This window comes from Rhinatrema bivittatum, chromosome 1 (assembly GCF_901001135.1).
Source record: "Rhinatrema bivittatum chromosome 1, aRhiBiv1.1, whole genome shotgun sequence".
Lineage (NCBI taxonomy): Eukaryota > Metazoa > Chordata > Amphibia > Gymnophiona > Rhinatrematidae > Rhinatrema > Rhinatrema bivittatum.
Window position 1 is genome coordinate 566,718,327 of NC_042615.1, and position 16,325 is coordinate 566,734,651.

The 16,325-nt window shown below is 42.1% G+C and overlaps 1 protein-coding gene across 3 annotated transcripts in view; it reads right to left on the reverse strand.

Annotated features, from left to right (window-relative positions):
* Positions 1-16,325, reverse strand: part of LOC115099576 (BDNF/NT-3 growth factors receptor-like) — a 265,666-nt gene that overhangs the window by 108,787 nt on the left and 140,554 nt on the right. For all 3 annotated transcript variants that reach the window (XM_029617318.1, XM_029617325.1, XM_029617311.1), the window contains one exon: positions 12,146-12,448. In XM_029617318.1, the coding sequence (XP_029473178.1) occupies positions 12,146-12,448 (303 nt within the window). The remainder of the gene's footprint in view (positions 1-12,145; positions 12,449-16,325) is intronic.

The window sequence follows — 16,325 nt, forward strand, 5'->3', positions numbered from 1 at the left end:
ATTTCAAACCTTCCCCTTCTTGCAAAAATGATAGAGAAAGCCGCACTGATACAACTGAATGAACACCTGGAAAGCAACAAAATACTACACAACTCTCAGCATGGTTTCAGAAAAAATCGCAGTACAGAAACCCTACTACTAAATCTTTCAAACAAAATAATAAGAGGATTGGACAATAAACTCAGCCACCTACTAATTCTACTAGATCTCTCCGTGGCGTTTGACACCGTAGACCACAAAAGCCTGATATCCAGACTTGTCAGGAAAAACTCTTGACTGGTTCACCTAATTTCTAAAAGACAGGTTCTTCAAAGTAGCCGTTAACAACAATTCTTCTGACCCCCTCCTCCTTGAAACTGGGGTTCCACAAGGGTCCGCCCTCTCAGCCACCCTCTTTAATATCTATCTACTACCACTCTGCCAACTTATCTCAAGTCTTGGCATTACATATTACATGTACGCCGATGACATTCAACTCCTCATTCCTATAACCTCAACAATTGAAGATGCCCTGAGTTGCACAGCTAACCACCTCATCTCTATCAGAAACATGCTGAACCAACTAAAACTATGCCTCAACATGTCCAAAACTGAGTGCATCCTCATCAAAAGGAACAACACTGACCAAATCACCCCACTGCCGCCCTTACAAATCGACAACTCTAACATCCAACTGAAGAACAATACTAAAGACCTCGGTATCTGGGTTGACAACGAACTAAACCACAAAAAGAACATCGCAACAAAAACTAAAGACGGATTTTACAAACTACACATACTGAAACACCTAAAACCGCTCTTACACCAACAAGAATTCAGAACAGTCCTACAATCTCTTATTTTCAACACTATCGATTCTTGTAACTCACTCCTGATTGGTCTTCCCAAATCGGCCTTAAAGCCTCTTCAACTCTTGCAGAATGCTGCAGCTAGGGTCTTACCCGGCAAGAAAAAAACGGACCACATATCCCCAGTTCTGAGAAGGCTCCACTGGCCTCCGGTTGAACAACGAATCAAGTTCAAGACTTTAACTATCCTACACAATGCCATCTACAGAACAGAGAACAACGCCCTTGATAACATGATCCAGCTACACAATCCACAACGAACAACAAGAACAACCAGCAAACCACATCTAACAATACCCCCTCTCCCTTCAGCTAAGCTCTCCAACACTAGGAACAGAGCCTTCTCCATTGCGGGACCGACAGCATGGAATTCCCTACCAGATTACCTAATTATGATCAATGACTCCAAATCTTTCAAAAAGGAGCTCAAGACCTGGCTCTTCAGGCAATCATTCACAGCTGGTGATGACTAAGCTGTCCGCCCACACTCCGAAGCCGAATGCAAGTTTATATGCATACAGTGCTCCCATACTAGCTAATTCCATGTCTATACACCATACTTCCCAATTAGTCCCTGTTGTACAACGCCTGTTACCAGTTGATGTTTCTATTTTTATTATTTTACATTACTTTACCTTTTCCCTTCTCACGTTGACTGTACATAGAAAATGTTATGTGTTAATGTTATCTATTATTTTTTCCTCCTGTAATTTGTAATAAGTTGTTTAAAATGTAAACCGGAGTGAAGGCAGCTTGCTATACCTTGGTATATAAACTCTTCTAAATAAATAAATAAATAACATTGGGCTACATTAACCTTTTTTTTTCAGTCCATTTCCTAATCCCTCATTCTCCCCTCCCTCCCCTCATTCTCCCGCCCCACTCCCCTCCCGCTCCTCCCCTCCCTCCTCAGTCACTCTCTCCTCCCTCCCCCCCAGTCACTCTCTCCTCCCTCAGTCACTTCCTCCTCCCTCCCCTCATTCACAACCCCTTCGAATGGCACAGACAGAAGATCTCCGGGGGAGGTCCCTCCCTCCCTCACGCGCACCGCCGCCGCTACTGCTCGTGCTCCTCGCCGCGCCATTTTGGTTACTGGCAAGCTCTGACCGATGTGCTGCCCGTGCATGCGCGGTAGAGTTGCTCTCTACTGCGCATTTGCGGCACGTCGGTCAAGCTTCATTTATCTAGTAGATATATTTGTACTTAACTGTATCAGTTATATCCGTCTAACCTATGGGGCTAAAACAAAATATTGCTATTTAGTTGCATAAGTTATGCTGCTAAGTCGCTCCACCCACTGCCTGCCCACAACTTATGCTGCTAACGTTTTAGCCATATAAGGGATTTATGTGGCTAAGCAGCAGCCACTAAATGTAAGCGCACATTCAATGGCTGTTACTTAACCACATAAGTCCTACTTATTCAACTAAGTAGCACTGAACGTGCTTTGAATATTGGGCCTCCTATGTTTGTCGGCTGCTTTGATATATTCATTCTTTTCATGGTTTTAATATTATGAATGATGTCTTATATCTCTTGATTTTATAGTTTGATGTTTTGTGAGGAGTGATTATGTTTCTGTTTTTCTAAAGTAGCACTGCATAATACAGTCGGACTTGTTGTGGTTACATGGGCATGTTTGTGAGCAAGAGATAACGAGTGAGCCAATAAACATATGTTAGAGCAAGAGGACTATTTAAGCCAGTGGGCAGTGTGTGAGTATAAAAGAGAGGATTGAGCCAGTGAACATGTATGTAAGCATGTATATGAGAGAGCAGCTGAGCCAGTGAGCATGTGTGTGAACAAGAGCATGAGTATGTGACACAGTGAGATGTCTGTGAGACAGAGCATGTGAGCCAGTGAGCATGTACGAGAGACAGTGTGTGATCTAGTGAGCATGTGTGAGAGAGAATATCAGGGAGTTTGTGTGAGAATGAACATATGTGTTAGAGAAAGAAGAAAGTTGTGCATATCTCCCACCCCTTACTAATCCATGATAATCTCAAGGTGACTGGAATCTAAAGTTTCCAGATATGGAGAGCAGGGGATTTATTTTAGCTTTAATTTTAATTATTGGGGGGTGTTTGCTGTGTCCGCTATTTTGAAATATTTTATTGATGTTTGTAAAATTAAAAAAACAATGTTATATGTTTGTAATCATTGTATGATCTTTTCATCAGCTGTTTTGAAATATTTATTCTTTTTATGAGTTTGGTTTTACTATTATGATTGATGCTTTATATTTCTTGATGTTATTGTTTGATGTTTAGTGAGGAATGATGATATTTGTTTTTCCATTCCATACATTCTGGCTTGTTATGGTTTCAAGTGCAGTTTTTATCTGCATGTTTTTATTTATACTTTATTATCTCTTCATTTTGTATTTGGTGAGAATCTGACTATGTTCTATATGTGTGACTAAGGTGAGGTATTCTGCTAAACAGACTTGTGATATTTATTTATTTATTTTTTAATTTTTATATACCGAAGTTCTTGTAGGAACTACAAATCACTCCGGTTTACATACAACTTTGAAATGCCCAAAAAGAGTAGGGGCTTTACATAGAACAATAGAACAAAATACCAATTAAACATAGTAATATTATAATATAGTGTAAATACAGTATAAATACAAGAAATGTATGAGCTCAAAATCATAGTGCAGTTGAAAAAATCGTAATAGTAAAAATCAGTGAGGTATCCCATAATTTGGGTTTATCATCTTGACTAGGTAGCATTAAATGTCTGGGACGGCTTGGCGGAAAAGCCAGGTTTTTAGCTTTTTTTTGAACTCTTGATGACCTGGTTCTAGTCTTAGATCTGGGGGGAGCGCATTCCATTGGTGGGGGCCTCCTGAAGATAGTGCTCGTTTGCTCAGTGATGATTTTACCTGTGGGGCTTGCAGTGTGCCTTTGTATGCGCTTCTAATTGGTCTGGAAGATGTATGAGGTTGAAGTTGGGTGCTTAACATGATCGGAGCAAGATTGTATGTTGCTTTGTGAATGATTGTGAGAACTTTATAGAGGATCCTGTGATTAATAGGAAGCCAGTGTAGGTTACGAAGGATTGGAGTGATATGATCTCTTTTATTAGAGTTTGTGAGTATTCTGGCGGCGGCGTTCTGTACCATTTGTAAGGGTTTGATGGTATTTGTGGGAAGACCGAGAAGGAGGGAGTTGCAATAATCGAGCTTAGAAAGTATGATGGATTGAAGTACTAGCCGGAAGTCAGTGAAGTGAAGGAGGGGTTTTAGCTTTCTGAGGACTTGCAGTTTGTAAAAGCAGTCCTTTGTGGTAGTGTTTACAAACTTTTTTAGGTTTAGATGGTTGTCTAGCCAGGCTCCAAGATCCCTGACGTCAGGTGAGAACTTGCTAATTGAGTTTGGTTGAGAGGAGCTTGATGAGATGGTGAGGGGATCATGGGAGATAATGAGCATTTCGGTTTTGTTGGCATTCAATACTAAGTTGAGGCTTGAGAGTAAGTCTTTAATTGGCTGGAGACAGTCATTCCAGTAGCTGATCGTTTTTTGAAGGGATTCTGTAATCGGGAGAAGGATTTGAATGTCATCTGCATAGAGGTAATGGGTAAGCTTGAGGTTTGAGAGCAGGTGGCAGAGAGGGAGGAGGTAGATATTGAAGAGGGTGGGTGAAAGTGAAGATCCTTGAGGGACTCCTTGATCTGAAAGGACTGGAAGAGATTCCTTGTTGTTTATCCTGACTTTATAGAATCTGTTGCTTAAGAAGGACTGAAACCATCTGAGAGCTGAACCTTTGATACCTATGTTGGCTAGTTGGTCTATAAGTATGGTGTGTTTTACCGTGTCAAAAGCAGCAGACAGATCTAGAAGAACAAGAAGGTAGGATTGTTTTTTCTCCAGGTTGACGAGGATGGTGTCCGTGAGTGATAGTAAGAGAGATTCGGTGTTTAGGAGTTTTCGGAATCCGTATTGAGCCGGGGACAGAATGTTATGGTCTTCCAGATATTCTGACAGTTGCTTGTTAACAATTTTCTCCATCAATTTGGCAATGAGAGGTAGGTTTGCGATTGGTCGAGAGTTAGCTGGGTCCGATGGAGAGGCGTTTGGTTTTTTTAGTAGTGGTTTGAGGATTGCCAATTTTAACTGGTTGGGTACTTGGCCTTGAGAAAGGGATGTGTTAATAATTTCAGAAATTGGTTTTGAGATGGTGTTCGGTATGGAGATGAGCAGATTGGTAATGGGTCTGATGGGTGGGAGGATGGTTTGATTTTCTTGAGGGTATTTTCTATCTCCAGTGAAGAAGTAGGCTCAAAAGAATCAAGACTAGCGTTTTGTTGAGGTAGGCTTATGAGATGGTGGGTTGGGGGAATGTTGTTGGTTGTGAGAGAGTGGGTAAGGTTGGTGATTTTTGTCTTGAAATAATTGGCGAGTTCGTTAGCTTTATTGAGTGCTTGGTGGTCTGGGATGGTGGGAGGAGATGGTTTGGTTAGTGAGGAGACGTAGGAGAAAAGTGCCTTTGAGTCAAAAATGAAGTTGTGGATTTTTTTTGCATAGAAGTCTTTCTTTGTTCTAAGGATAGCGTTCCTGTATGTGTTGAGGAGGGATTTGTAGATGGCGTGTGTCGAAGTGGTCGGGTTTTTTCTCCAACTTTGTTCTTTATTTCTTAGTGTTTGCTTGAGGGATTTAAGTTCCGGGGTAAACCAGGGTTTTCTGTTGTCTAATGTGGGTTGTATGGTTTTGGTTGAAGTTGGGCAGATTTGATCCGCAATTTTATTGTTGAGATTGATCCATGAGGTAGTTGCTGTGGTTGCGTCTGTGAGATCTAGTTGATTTAGTGATTCTGATATATTTTCACTAAGTAGATCTAGTGTACATTGTTTCCTGAAATGGATGGTGGATTTGGTAGAGACTTTAGATGGTGGATTGTTGATCTTAAGGGTCGTGTAAATGACCCTGTGGTCTGACCAGGGAACTGGCGAGTACGTGGGGTTAGAGTGGATGGTAAAGCTATTGTTAATGAAGATGATGGTCCAGTGTATGGCCTGCCTTGTGGGTGGGACTATTGACGATTTGAGTAAAACCCAAGTGACTGAGTGATGAGAGGACTGTTACGCAGTTGATGGATTGTGGAGAAGCATTCACATGCAGGTTAAAGTCTCCCAGGATTATAGCGGGTTTGTCGGCGTTAATGTGTTTGGCTACAAGCTCGATCAGAGGAGAGGGATCCGATTCCAAGGTCCCTGGTAGGGCGTAGGCGAGAGCTAATTGGATTTGTTCAGATTTAAAGAGGGAGAATTCCAGTTTAGAGGAAGTGTTAGTATATTGTAAAGATATGTTTAGTCCCTTTTTTGCTGCCAGGAGGAGCCCTCCACCCCTTTTTCTGGGTCTGGTGACTGAGAAGAGGTCATAAGATTGTGTGGGAAGCTGATTTGTTAGTACAGTATCTGTATGTTTTAGCCATGTCTCTGTGATTGCACAGATGTCTGGGTTGAGTTTGAGGATAATCATTGAGGATGTGCGTTTTTTTGGAGAGAGACTGAGCGTTGAATAGGGTTAGAGTAAACAGAGAGAGTCCTAGGATTTGTGTAATTGGTGATATCATTATTGGGATAAGCCTTTGTTGTCGTGCAATGTGATGATATGCAGGTTTTGTGTGTGATCTGAGTTTGTTCCAGATTGTGGGTATAGTGTAGAGGTGCATCTTTGTGGTGCAATTGATGGGGGATGTTGCGAGGGAGTAGAGATGGTGCTGTAATTGCTGGAGTGGCTGGATGCTGGATTGGTTGAATGCTGGAGTGGCTGGATGAATGCTGGAGTGGCTGGATGAATGCTGAAGAGGCTGGATGCTGGAGAGGCTGGGTGAGTGTTGGAGAGGCTGGAGGAATGCTGGAGAGGCTGGATGCTGGAGAGTCTGGAGGAATGCTGGAGCGGCTGGATGCTGGAGAGAGAGGCTGGATGCTGAAGAGGCTGGAGGAATGCTGGAGAGGCTGGATGCTGGAGAGGCTGGATAAATGCTGGAGAGGTTAGATGAGTGCTGGAGAGGCTGGATGAGTGCTGGAGAGGCTGGATGCTAGAGAGGCTGGATGAGTGCTGAAGAGGCTGGATGAGTGCTGGATGCTGGAGAGGCTGGAGGAATGCTGGAGAGGCTGGAAGAATGCTGGAGAGGCTGGATGAGTGCTTGAGAGGCTGAATGCTGGAGAGGCTGGAAGAGTGCTGGATGCTGGAGAGGCTGGATGAGTGCTGAAGAGGCTGGATGAGTGTTGGAGAGGTTGGATGAGTGCTGGATGCTGGAGAGGCTGGATGAATGCTGGAGAGGCTGGAAGAATGCTGGAGAGGCTGGATGAGTGCTGAAGAGGCTGGATGAGTGCTGGAGAGGCTGAATGCTGGAGAGGCTGGAAGAGTGCTGGATGCTGGAGAGGCTGGATGAGTGCTGGAGAGGCTGGATGAGTGCTGGAGAGGTTGGATGAGTGCTGGATGCTGGAGAGGTTGGATGAGTGCTGGAGAGGCTGGAAGAATGCTGGAGAGGCTGGATGAGTGCTGAAGAGGCTGGATGAGTGCTGGATGAGTGCTGGAGAGGCTGGATGAGTGCTGGATGCTGGAGAGTTTAGATGAGTTCTGGAGAGGCTGGATGAGTGCTGGAGAGGATGGAGGAATGCCGGCTGTGCGGCTTTGCGTTCCCTTCCTGCTTTTTTGTTTTTTTTTTTCTTTTTAGAGATGCTCCGGCTGCCTTATTTCTAAGGCGTTTGATATTTTGGCGATGCCGCCTTGGGGGCCTCGTGGGAGGCTTGTCCTGGGTCCACCTCCCCTGGCCCCGATGGGCCGACGCCAACCGCGCGGGGAGGGCCGACCCGAGCCGCGGGAGGAGCGCAGGCTGGCGGAGAGGCAAAAAGGGAGTTGGCCTGGAGCCGTCTCAGCCCTTTAAAGGGCTGTGGGTAGCCGAAAATGACGTCGGGGTTTCCGGGGGCGGGCTTACCGGGCTGTGCGGCTTTGGGTTCCCTTCCTGCTTTTTTGGTTTTTTTTCTTTTTAGAGATGCTCCGGCTGCCTTATTTCTAAGGCGTTTGATTTTTTGGCGATGCCGCCTTTGGGGCCTCGTGGGAGGCTTGTCCTGGGTCCACCTCCACTGATTTGCAGGGATGGAATAGGGCTCTACAGCTTTGTTTACTCACTGCTGGTCTACAGTATGCTCTATTTCTCATTTATTTAGGAAAAATGTGCCATTTACTTTGGAGATATTTGGGCTTAATTTTGCCGGGTTTCAGAGTCGACTTGGCATGTTGATGCATATACTGCAGAGAAAGTGCACAAGGGAGTAAGATACCCCTTGGGCCGGTTTTGAAAAAATTCCTGGGGCTGATATTTTCCTGTAATCTGCCCCTGGCCACATTCATGACTACTCCCACTTCAGGAAATTACCAAAAGCCTAGATCTTCTGCTAGGCTCTTAAAATCAATCCAGTAACTATCTCCATCCTAGAAAGCATGGATTAAACCAAAATGACTGTGATAAAGTGTCTGGCACCACGTTCTGAGTGGTACAATCTTTTCGGGTAAAGTCTACAGATTAGTGCTGATTTGAGTTAGTGATTTCTGTTGATTAATATTCTAGTTCAGTTCCCTACTGTTTGTAACTTCTTTTATTGTCAAGTTGCTGCCACCAGGTTGTTTTTTTTATATTGAAGTTTTGGCACCCATTTTAAGTTTAGAGATTACTATTGATGTACACATTAGCTCATATTTTAGTCGTTACTGTTGATTTATATAGTAATTATTATGTGCACCTTATTCTATTGTTAAGGTGCTACTGATCTCTTACTGTATGCTGTTATTCTAATATGTTGTACCCCCACTTTAAGGGGATCTTTTATTCAAAGAGGTGACTGATAAAGTCACATAATAAACAAATAAACAAATAAATGAGGTTTGCATTTGTTTGAAACAATTAGGGAATCTGAATTTAAAAAAGCCATTTTGGGGTTGTATTATTTCAAACTAACCGCATCCCTACCAGATCCAAAAACCCTGAAAACTTCTGGGTGTTTTCATTTCAGCAAGTAGTGAATGTCATTGGCATACAGCGTGCACTATTTTACCACTGCATACAAAATAAAACCATGGCCCTGGCCTCACCCTCTGTCACCCCCGGAGCGCCCTGCCGTCCGATGCCAGGACTCAAAATGGCGCCGATAGCCTTTGCCCACACTATGTCACAGGGGCTACCGGTGCCATTGGTCAGCCCCTGTCACATGGTAGGAGCACAAGATGGCACCGATGGCCATGAGACAGGGGCTGACCAATGGCACCGGTAGCCCCTGTGACAAAGGCTATCGGCGCCATGATGAAACCAGCACCAAGGGTGTGAGTGAGTTCCCGGACCCCACCGCTGGACCACCAGGGAGTTTTAGTAAGTCTTGGGGAGGGTCAGGAGGGTGGGGGTTTGTAGTTAATTTTAATTTTAGCTGGGACACGATTTTAACTCGCCGTAGTAACATATTGACAGATCGACAACTTATGGAATTCTCCATACTTCCGCATGAAACGGAATTGACCCCCCACAAATACGTATCACGAATGCAACGAAAACTTTTTGGCTGCACATCCCTAGAATTTGCAAAACCTCACCCCCATTGAGGGTGCTGCCTGCACATGTGCGCACGGATTGTGTCGCCCGATTTCATAACATGTGCACGCCGGCGCGCGCATGTTATAAGATTGTCACGTCCATGTGCACACGCCGGGAACCGCGCGCACATGGACGCGTGTGTGTATGTTTGAAAATCTACCCCATAGAGTATTACTCGTTTTATAGCCGTACTGCTTTAATGCCATGGTACCTTTTGGCCATGAAACAATATGGCACCGATTGGCACCATTTTTAAAATTGGATCTGGTGGTGAAGGAGTAACTGGGGATCACTGCTTCCTCTTTAGCACCACTTTGGAAGGGGTAAGGGGAGTGACCAGGAGTGGCAGGCTCCAAAGGGATTTTTGTTTTCTTTTGAGATTTTTTTTTTCTTTTTCATTTTTTAATGTTTATTTGGTTCAGCAAACAAACTGGATTGAATTAAACATTAAATGATCCAAATCCTGGGGGAAAAAAAAAAAAAGCCCAAAATGAAAAAAACCAAAACAAAGCAAAACAAAAAATCTTGGCTCTGCACATCCTTAGCATAAGTCTAAGCCTGTATTTTTTAACAGGTGGGTTAATCCTTCTGCCTTGGCAATGGTTGTGGTATAATTGTGTCTTTAAGGGCTGGGTACCAGGACGTTAGCAACCCACTTCCTCATTCTAAATGTTCTCAAACTCAGTTTATGACAAAAAAAGCCCAAGAAGGGACATTCCTTAGTTCATAGATCTTACACTTGAATCTTAGCCAAAATTGACCGAGAAGTAATGAGCCAAAAAGCCAATTGCGGTATTTTGAGATATATATCTATCTATATATAGATAGATAAAAGTTAAAATATTCCAACAAGAAGTGTTCAACCTACTCCCTCAGACTGGCATTAGCTATATTCTATTTCACTAAGGCAGATGAACTGTATACAGTATGTAGCTAATACTGTCAGACTCTAATCAAGTTCTAAGAAAGTGGGATGGGATGGCAGGCATATGTATACCATTTTCTGCTAAAAAATTGTACATTTATTATCTAATATACAATAACTATTGATGGACGTTTCATGATGAGCATTATGTGCTTCACGTGCAACTTATATAATGATAACATTTAAAAAAGCATCTTTATAAATCAGGGTTAATGCTGTTTCCGAGAGTGTGCAAAATAGCTGCACCTTGATACAGATCTAGGCAAAGTAATGCAAAGCAGGTGAACATATTAAGCACAAGGACATTCATGCTGCCTGTATAATGGCACTATTTACCAAGAAATTAGCACTGAAGATTTGCTAGAGGTGAAAATTCAAGCCGGGCAAATCTGGGAGTGCAAGGGCTAGCACATAGGAAAGCGAGTGTGGGGAAAGAAATAGGAAATAGCAAAGGCAATCTTACACTGACTGAGACCACAAAGGCTGTGCAGGGATGAAAAGGGGGCAGAAGGCCTTGGAAGAGGATTTTCAGTCTTAGAGTAAATTTCTGGTCTTTTACGCAGAAGGTATCATAGAAAGAAATAGATTCCTCTTGCATATAATCTTTTAGTCTCAAGCATCGTGCCTCAGCTTCTGCTGCTCCAGTAATGCGGTCTGAGATTTAATGCCTAAGTTCTGCCTTTTCTGGTGCTCTGGTTTTTAGTGACACATGCACCACCCATTTTGAGGACAATTTTCAAAGCAATTTGCGCAGATACAAAACTTGTTACCCATGTAAACTGGCTGTCTGAAAATTGTCTACCTTCAATTTATTTATTTAAATATACCACCATCCCAGCCCTTTACAGCCATCCGAGGCAATGTAAATTATCAAGTAAAAATAACCACACAAGATGCTATATTTCACAAAATAAGACAAACACACACAAAGCAAAAACATGAATCAACAGAATAAAAACAAAATCAGTAAGCATAATAAAATAGGAAACAAATTGACTCAAATAAACTGAACTGCAAAAAGTCCATACCTACCAGCTATCGTAAGAGAAAACACAAATAATTAAGTTCCTACCTGATGCCTAAAGAAAGTTTGTTCTACAATACAGGAGAAACCACTGAAAAAGCTCTTACTCTTATCTTGGTTCTCCCTAATGTCTTAAAGGATGGAATAGACAAAAGGGCACATTTGCTAGAGTGTAGTTCATGATAGAGGGCATACCAACCCAACTTACTGCATAAATATAAACACCTATTACTTCACAGAGCTTGAAAAAACAAAGTTTATATGTTAAACTATATTGTCAACTTAACAAGAAGCCAATGCAAAGTGTGCAAGATAGGGGTACCTTTTTGGACAGCCCAATATTATCCTAGTAGCCACATTCTGGGCTATCTCTAGCTACATAACATATGGACTTTTAACCACACTAAGAAGAGACTTTCCTGGAGGCAAATTTAGGACAAGGAAAGAAAAGTCTGCAGGTGAATAGCATTTTCAATTGTTTGAAGTGGTTAGCTGTCGAAAACATTTCTTTTTTATTATTCTTAGTGGAATCATTATCTACATGGGAAAAATAAAAAAGAACATTCAGTACTTGAAATTTAGAACTTTGATTTTGTGCTGCTTGATAATGTATTGCATTGGCACATCATTCAACAAACTATGCCTGCAATCAACAACTTTTTCTTTTCTGTCAGTAACACAACCATTATCATCCCCATCATAAATGCAACATTTACATTTATTTGTAATGCAGGCAAAAAACTCTTCTTACCAACTCCGGGAAATAACATGAAGTGAGCGAAGATGGTGTGGTTATGTGACCCATATATATTCTCTGCCAGCAAGGTATAACGACCATTGTAGATGTGAGTGGGACTGTCCAGCTGCAGGCAACCATGGTATTCACTTCGATTATTTCTTTCATGGATCTTACTCCAGATGTACTCACTCTCATTCAGAATTGCCCCTTCATAGTACCACTGCAGCTTAGGCATTGGGTTTCCTCTTACAGTGAATGGAATGCACCAATGGTGATCCAGAACCGGATCGTCCATATATGTGATTTGTGGTGGAACTACAATGAAAGAAATGATTAACAAAATACTATTAGCAAAGTGTTTCTTAAATTTTAAAAAGTTGGTATAGACAGATAAAACATGTATTCTAGTTGCTATACAGAGAATTTTAATTTTAAAGTTCATTACATAAGAACAGAAGAACAGAAGATTTGCCATACTGGGTCAGACTAAAGGTCCATCAAGCCCAGTTTCATGTTTCCAACAGTGGCCAATCCAGGTCACAAGTACCTGGCAGGATCCCAAAAGGTCGATGGATTCCATGCTGCTTATCCCAGGGATAAGCAGAGAATTTCTCAATGTCCACCTTAATAATGGTTTATGGACTTTTCTTCCAGGAGCTTATCTAAACCTTTTATAAACCTTAGCTACACTAACAGCTTTCACCACACCCTCTGGCAATGAATTCCAGAGTTTAATTATACATTGAAAATATAAAAATATTTTCTCCAATTTGTCTTAAATGTATCACCTAGTAACTTCATTGAATATCCCCTACTCTTTATACTTTCTGAAAGAGTAAACAACTGATTCATGCCATCTGCCATTTGGAAGCCCAATCTCCCAGTCTTGCAAGGTTCCTTGCAATTTCTCACAATCCTCATGTGATTTAACCACTTTGAATTATTTTGCATCAACAGCAAATTTGAACACCTCACTTGTCATTCCCATATCTAGGTCATTTATGAATATGTTAAAAAGCAGTGGTCCTATTACAGATCACTGAAACTCCACTTTGTATCTTTCTCAACTGAGAAAATATACCATTTAGCCCTACTCTCTGTTTTCTATCTTTTAACCAGTTCTAAATCCACAAAGAACTTTGCCTCCTATCCCATGAATTTTTAAAGTACCTCAGGATTCTCTCATGAGGTACTTTGTCATATGCTTTCTGAAAATCCAGGTACACTATGTCAACTGTCTCACTGCTATCCACATGTTTATTCACACCTTCACAAAAATGTAGCAAACTTGTGAGGCAAAATTTCTTTTGACTTAAGCCAAGTTGACTTTATCCCATTAAACCATGCCTATCTGTATGATCAGAAATTTTGTTCTTTAGACTACTTTCAACCATTTTCCCTGGCACTGATGTCAGACTCACCAGTCTATAGTTTCCTGGATCAGCCCTGGAACCCTTTATAAAAACTGGTGTTACATTAACCACCCTCCAGTCTTTAGGTATCGTAGTTGATTTTAATGATAGTTTACAGATTACCAACAGTAGGCCTGCAATTTCATTTTCTAGACACCATCAGATCTAGGTGATTTGCTACTCTTTATTTTGTCAATTTGCCCGAGTAAATCTTCTAGGTTGCCTGAGATTTGTTTCAATTCCTCTGAATCATCACCCTTTAATCATCACTTCTGGTATGGGTATCTGCCTTACATCTTCCTCAATAATTACCAAAGAAAATAATTCATTCAATCTCTCTTCAAAGACCTTGTCTTCCCTTAGCGCCCCTTTTTTCACCTGAATCATCTAGTGATCCAACTGACTCCCTTGAGATTTTGTGCTTCAAATGTACCTGAAAACGTTTTTATTATGAGTTTTTGCTTTCCCAGCAAGCTTATTTTCAATTTCTCTTTGCCTTCCTTATCAATTGCTTTGTATCTAGTTTGCCAGTGCTTATGCTATTTCCTGTTTTCTTCATTCATATCCCTTTTCCATTTTTTGAAGAATTTTTTTTGGCTAGAATAGCCTTTCCCAACTCACCTTTTAACCATGCCAGCAGTTATTTGGCCTTCTTTCTACCTTTCTTGATCTCTGCAGCTGCTCCTTTTAGTTTTTCCTAACCATTTTTCTCATAATCTATCTTTTGAAACTTAAATGATATCTCAGTAGATTTCCTTAGCATCCTTCCTCCAGATACCAAGTTAAGGGGTGGAGTTATCAAAATGCGGCAAGTACCGCATGTGATAGCAAAAGGGGTGTGTTTTATGCTAATATAGCATTTATCTGTGTGAAGAGCTAACTTTGTGCAAATTGTAATACCATTTCAGATCTCTGCAATAAGTGCCAGACCTGTTGTATTTCCTGCATTCAACCACTGGGGGGGGGGGGGCATTTTTAATGATAAGAGAGAGAGAGAGACTAGCCATAATAGCATGGTCCATAGGTAGGTATTTGTATCCCTATGGTAGGCCCACCTAGTAACTCGAGGTGGGGATTAGGTATGAGTGTAGGGGGTTATGGGCCACTTTGACATTCTACGTGACACCTACGAACAGAACAGTGGTCTCTTGTGATGATTTGCTGGCGGAAACTCACTCCAAGATGAGATTTGTGCAAAGTTCTCTCAACCTAGCTTGATGGTCTCTCTCTCTCTCTCTATCTCTCTCGTCCGGAAACATCGTGAACCACGATATATAATAGTGCAACTTGCGATAACAGCCTTTCGTGTAGCTGATATCGCAATTTGCAATACACATGCTTATTAGCATAAGGCACACCCCTTTTTGGTATTGCATGCAATATTGAGGCCCTATGTGATTCTGAGCAACTGTTGGCTTTCCTCCTTCGTCTAGATTAAAAGCTACTCTATCTCCTTTTTAAAAGTTAATGCTGGCAGCCTAGTTCAACTCTGGTTAAGGAAATGCCAATCCCACTGGATAGGCTCCTCCCTTCCCCAGTTCTTGACAAATCTAAAACTCTTCCCTGCACCATCATCTCATCCTTGCATTGAGATGCTGGAGCTCAACACGACTATGGGGTCCTGCGCATGGAATGGGAAGCATTTCTGAGATTTCAGTTTCTTACATAATACCTTAATTTAACCTCCAGAACCTCCCTCCTGCACTTTCCTATATCATTGGTACTCACATGTACCATGACAGTTGTCTCCTTCCCAGCATGCTCTAAAATCTTTTCTAGTGCAGGAGGCCCACTATCTTTGAACCAGGCAGGCAAGTTACCAATGATACTTATACCCAGCTACACTTCTAATGATCAAATCACCTACTATAATAGCTATCCTAATCCTTCTCTCCTGGGCACACAGCCTTCAAGACACATCCTCAGTGTGAGAGGATAGGTCATCACTTGGGGGGGGGGGGGCAGGGAAGGTCTTAAAGGATTACTTCCTGCCAAACTAATGTGATGGTCTCATGTCAGGTGACCTTGCTCCTCCATAGCAGCACAAAGGCTGCTTGGTCTAGAGTTGGGACTGCTGTACTATATCCCTGAAGGTTTCATCTATATACCTTTCTGTGCACACATACAACTCACCCACATGAGGCAAGGTGCAACAGATTCATATATGCCGATGATGTGCAGATACTTATTCCGGTTAAAGACTCTATACACAAAGCCATTGAGACTTGGAAATCCGCCCTCTCTGAAATTAGCAGCCTCCTATCCAACAACTTTCTCGCCCTCAATGCTACTAAAACGGAACTCATCCTTATTTCACCCCCTAACATCTCCCCCACCCATCTTATGACCCCCCCCACACACACACAACAATAATCCCTCCACTAACATCACCTTCCCCACCCATGTACGAAACCTCGGCGTATCCATTGACTGTCACCTTAATTGCAAGAAATTTATCAATAACACCCTTAAAGATTGCTTCTACAAACTGCACACCCTTAAAAGACTCAAACCACTCTTACATCTCAGCGACTTCCGTACTATATTACAAGCACTCATTCTATCAAAAATAGATTACTGCAACTCTTTGCTTTTAGGCCTGCCTAAAAACACCATACAGCCTTTACAACTCCTCTAAAATGCAGCTGCCCGAATACTCACCAACACCCACAAAAATGATCACATAACCCCGGTACTCAAACATCTACATTGGTTACCCGTAGCATCTAGAATTACCTTCAAAGCCCTCACTTTAATACACAAATCTCTTCACAACCAGA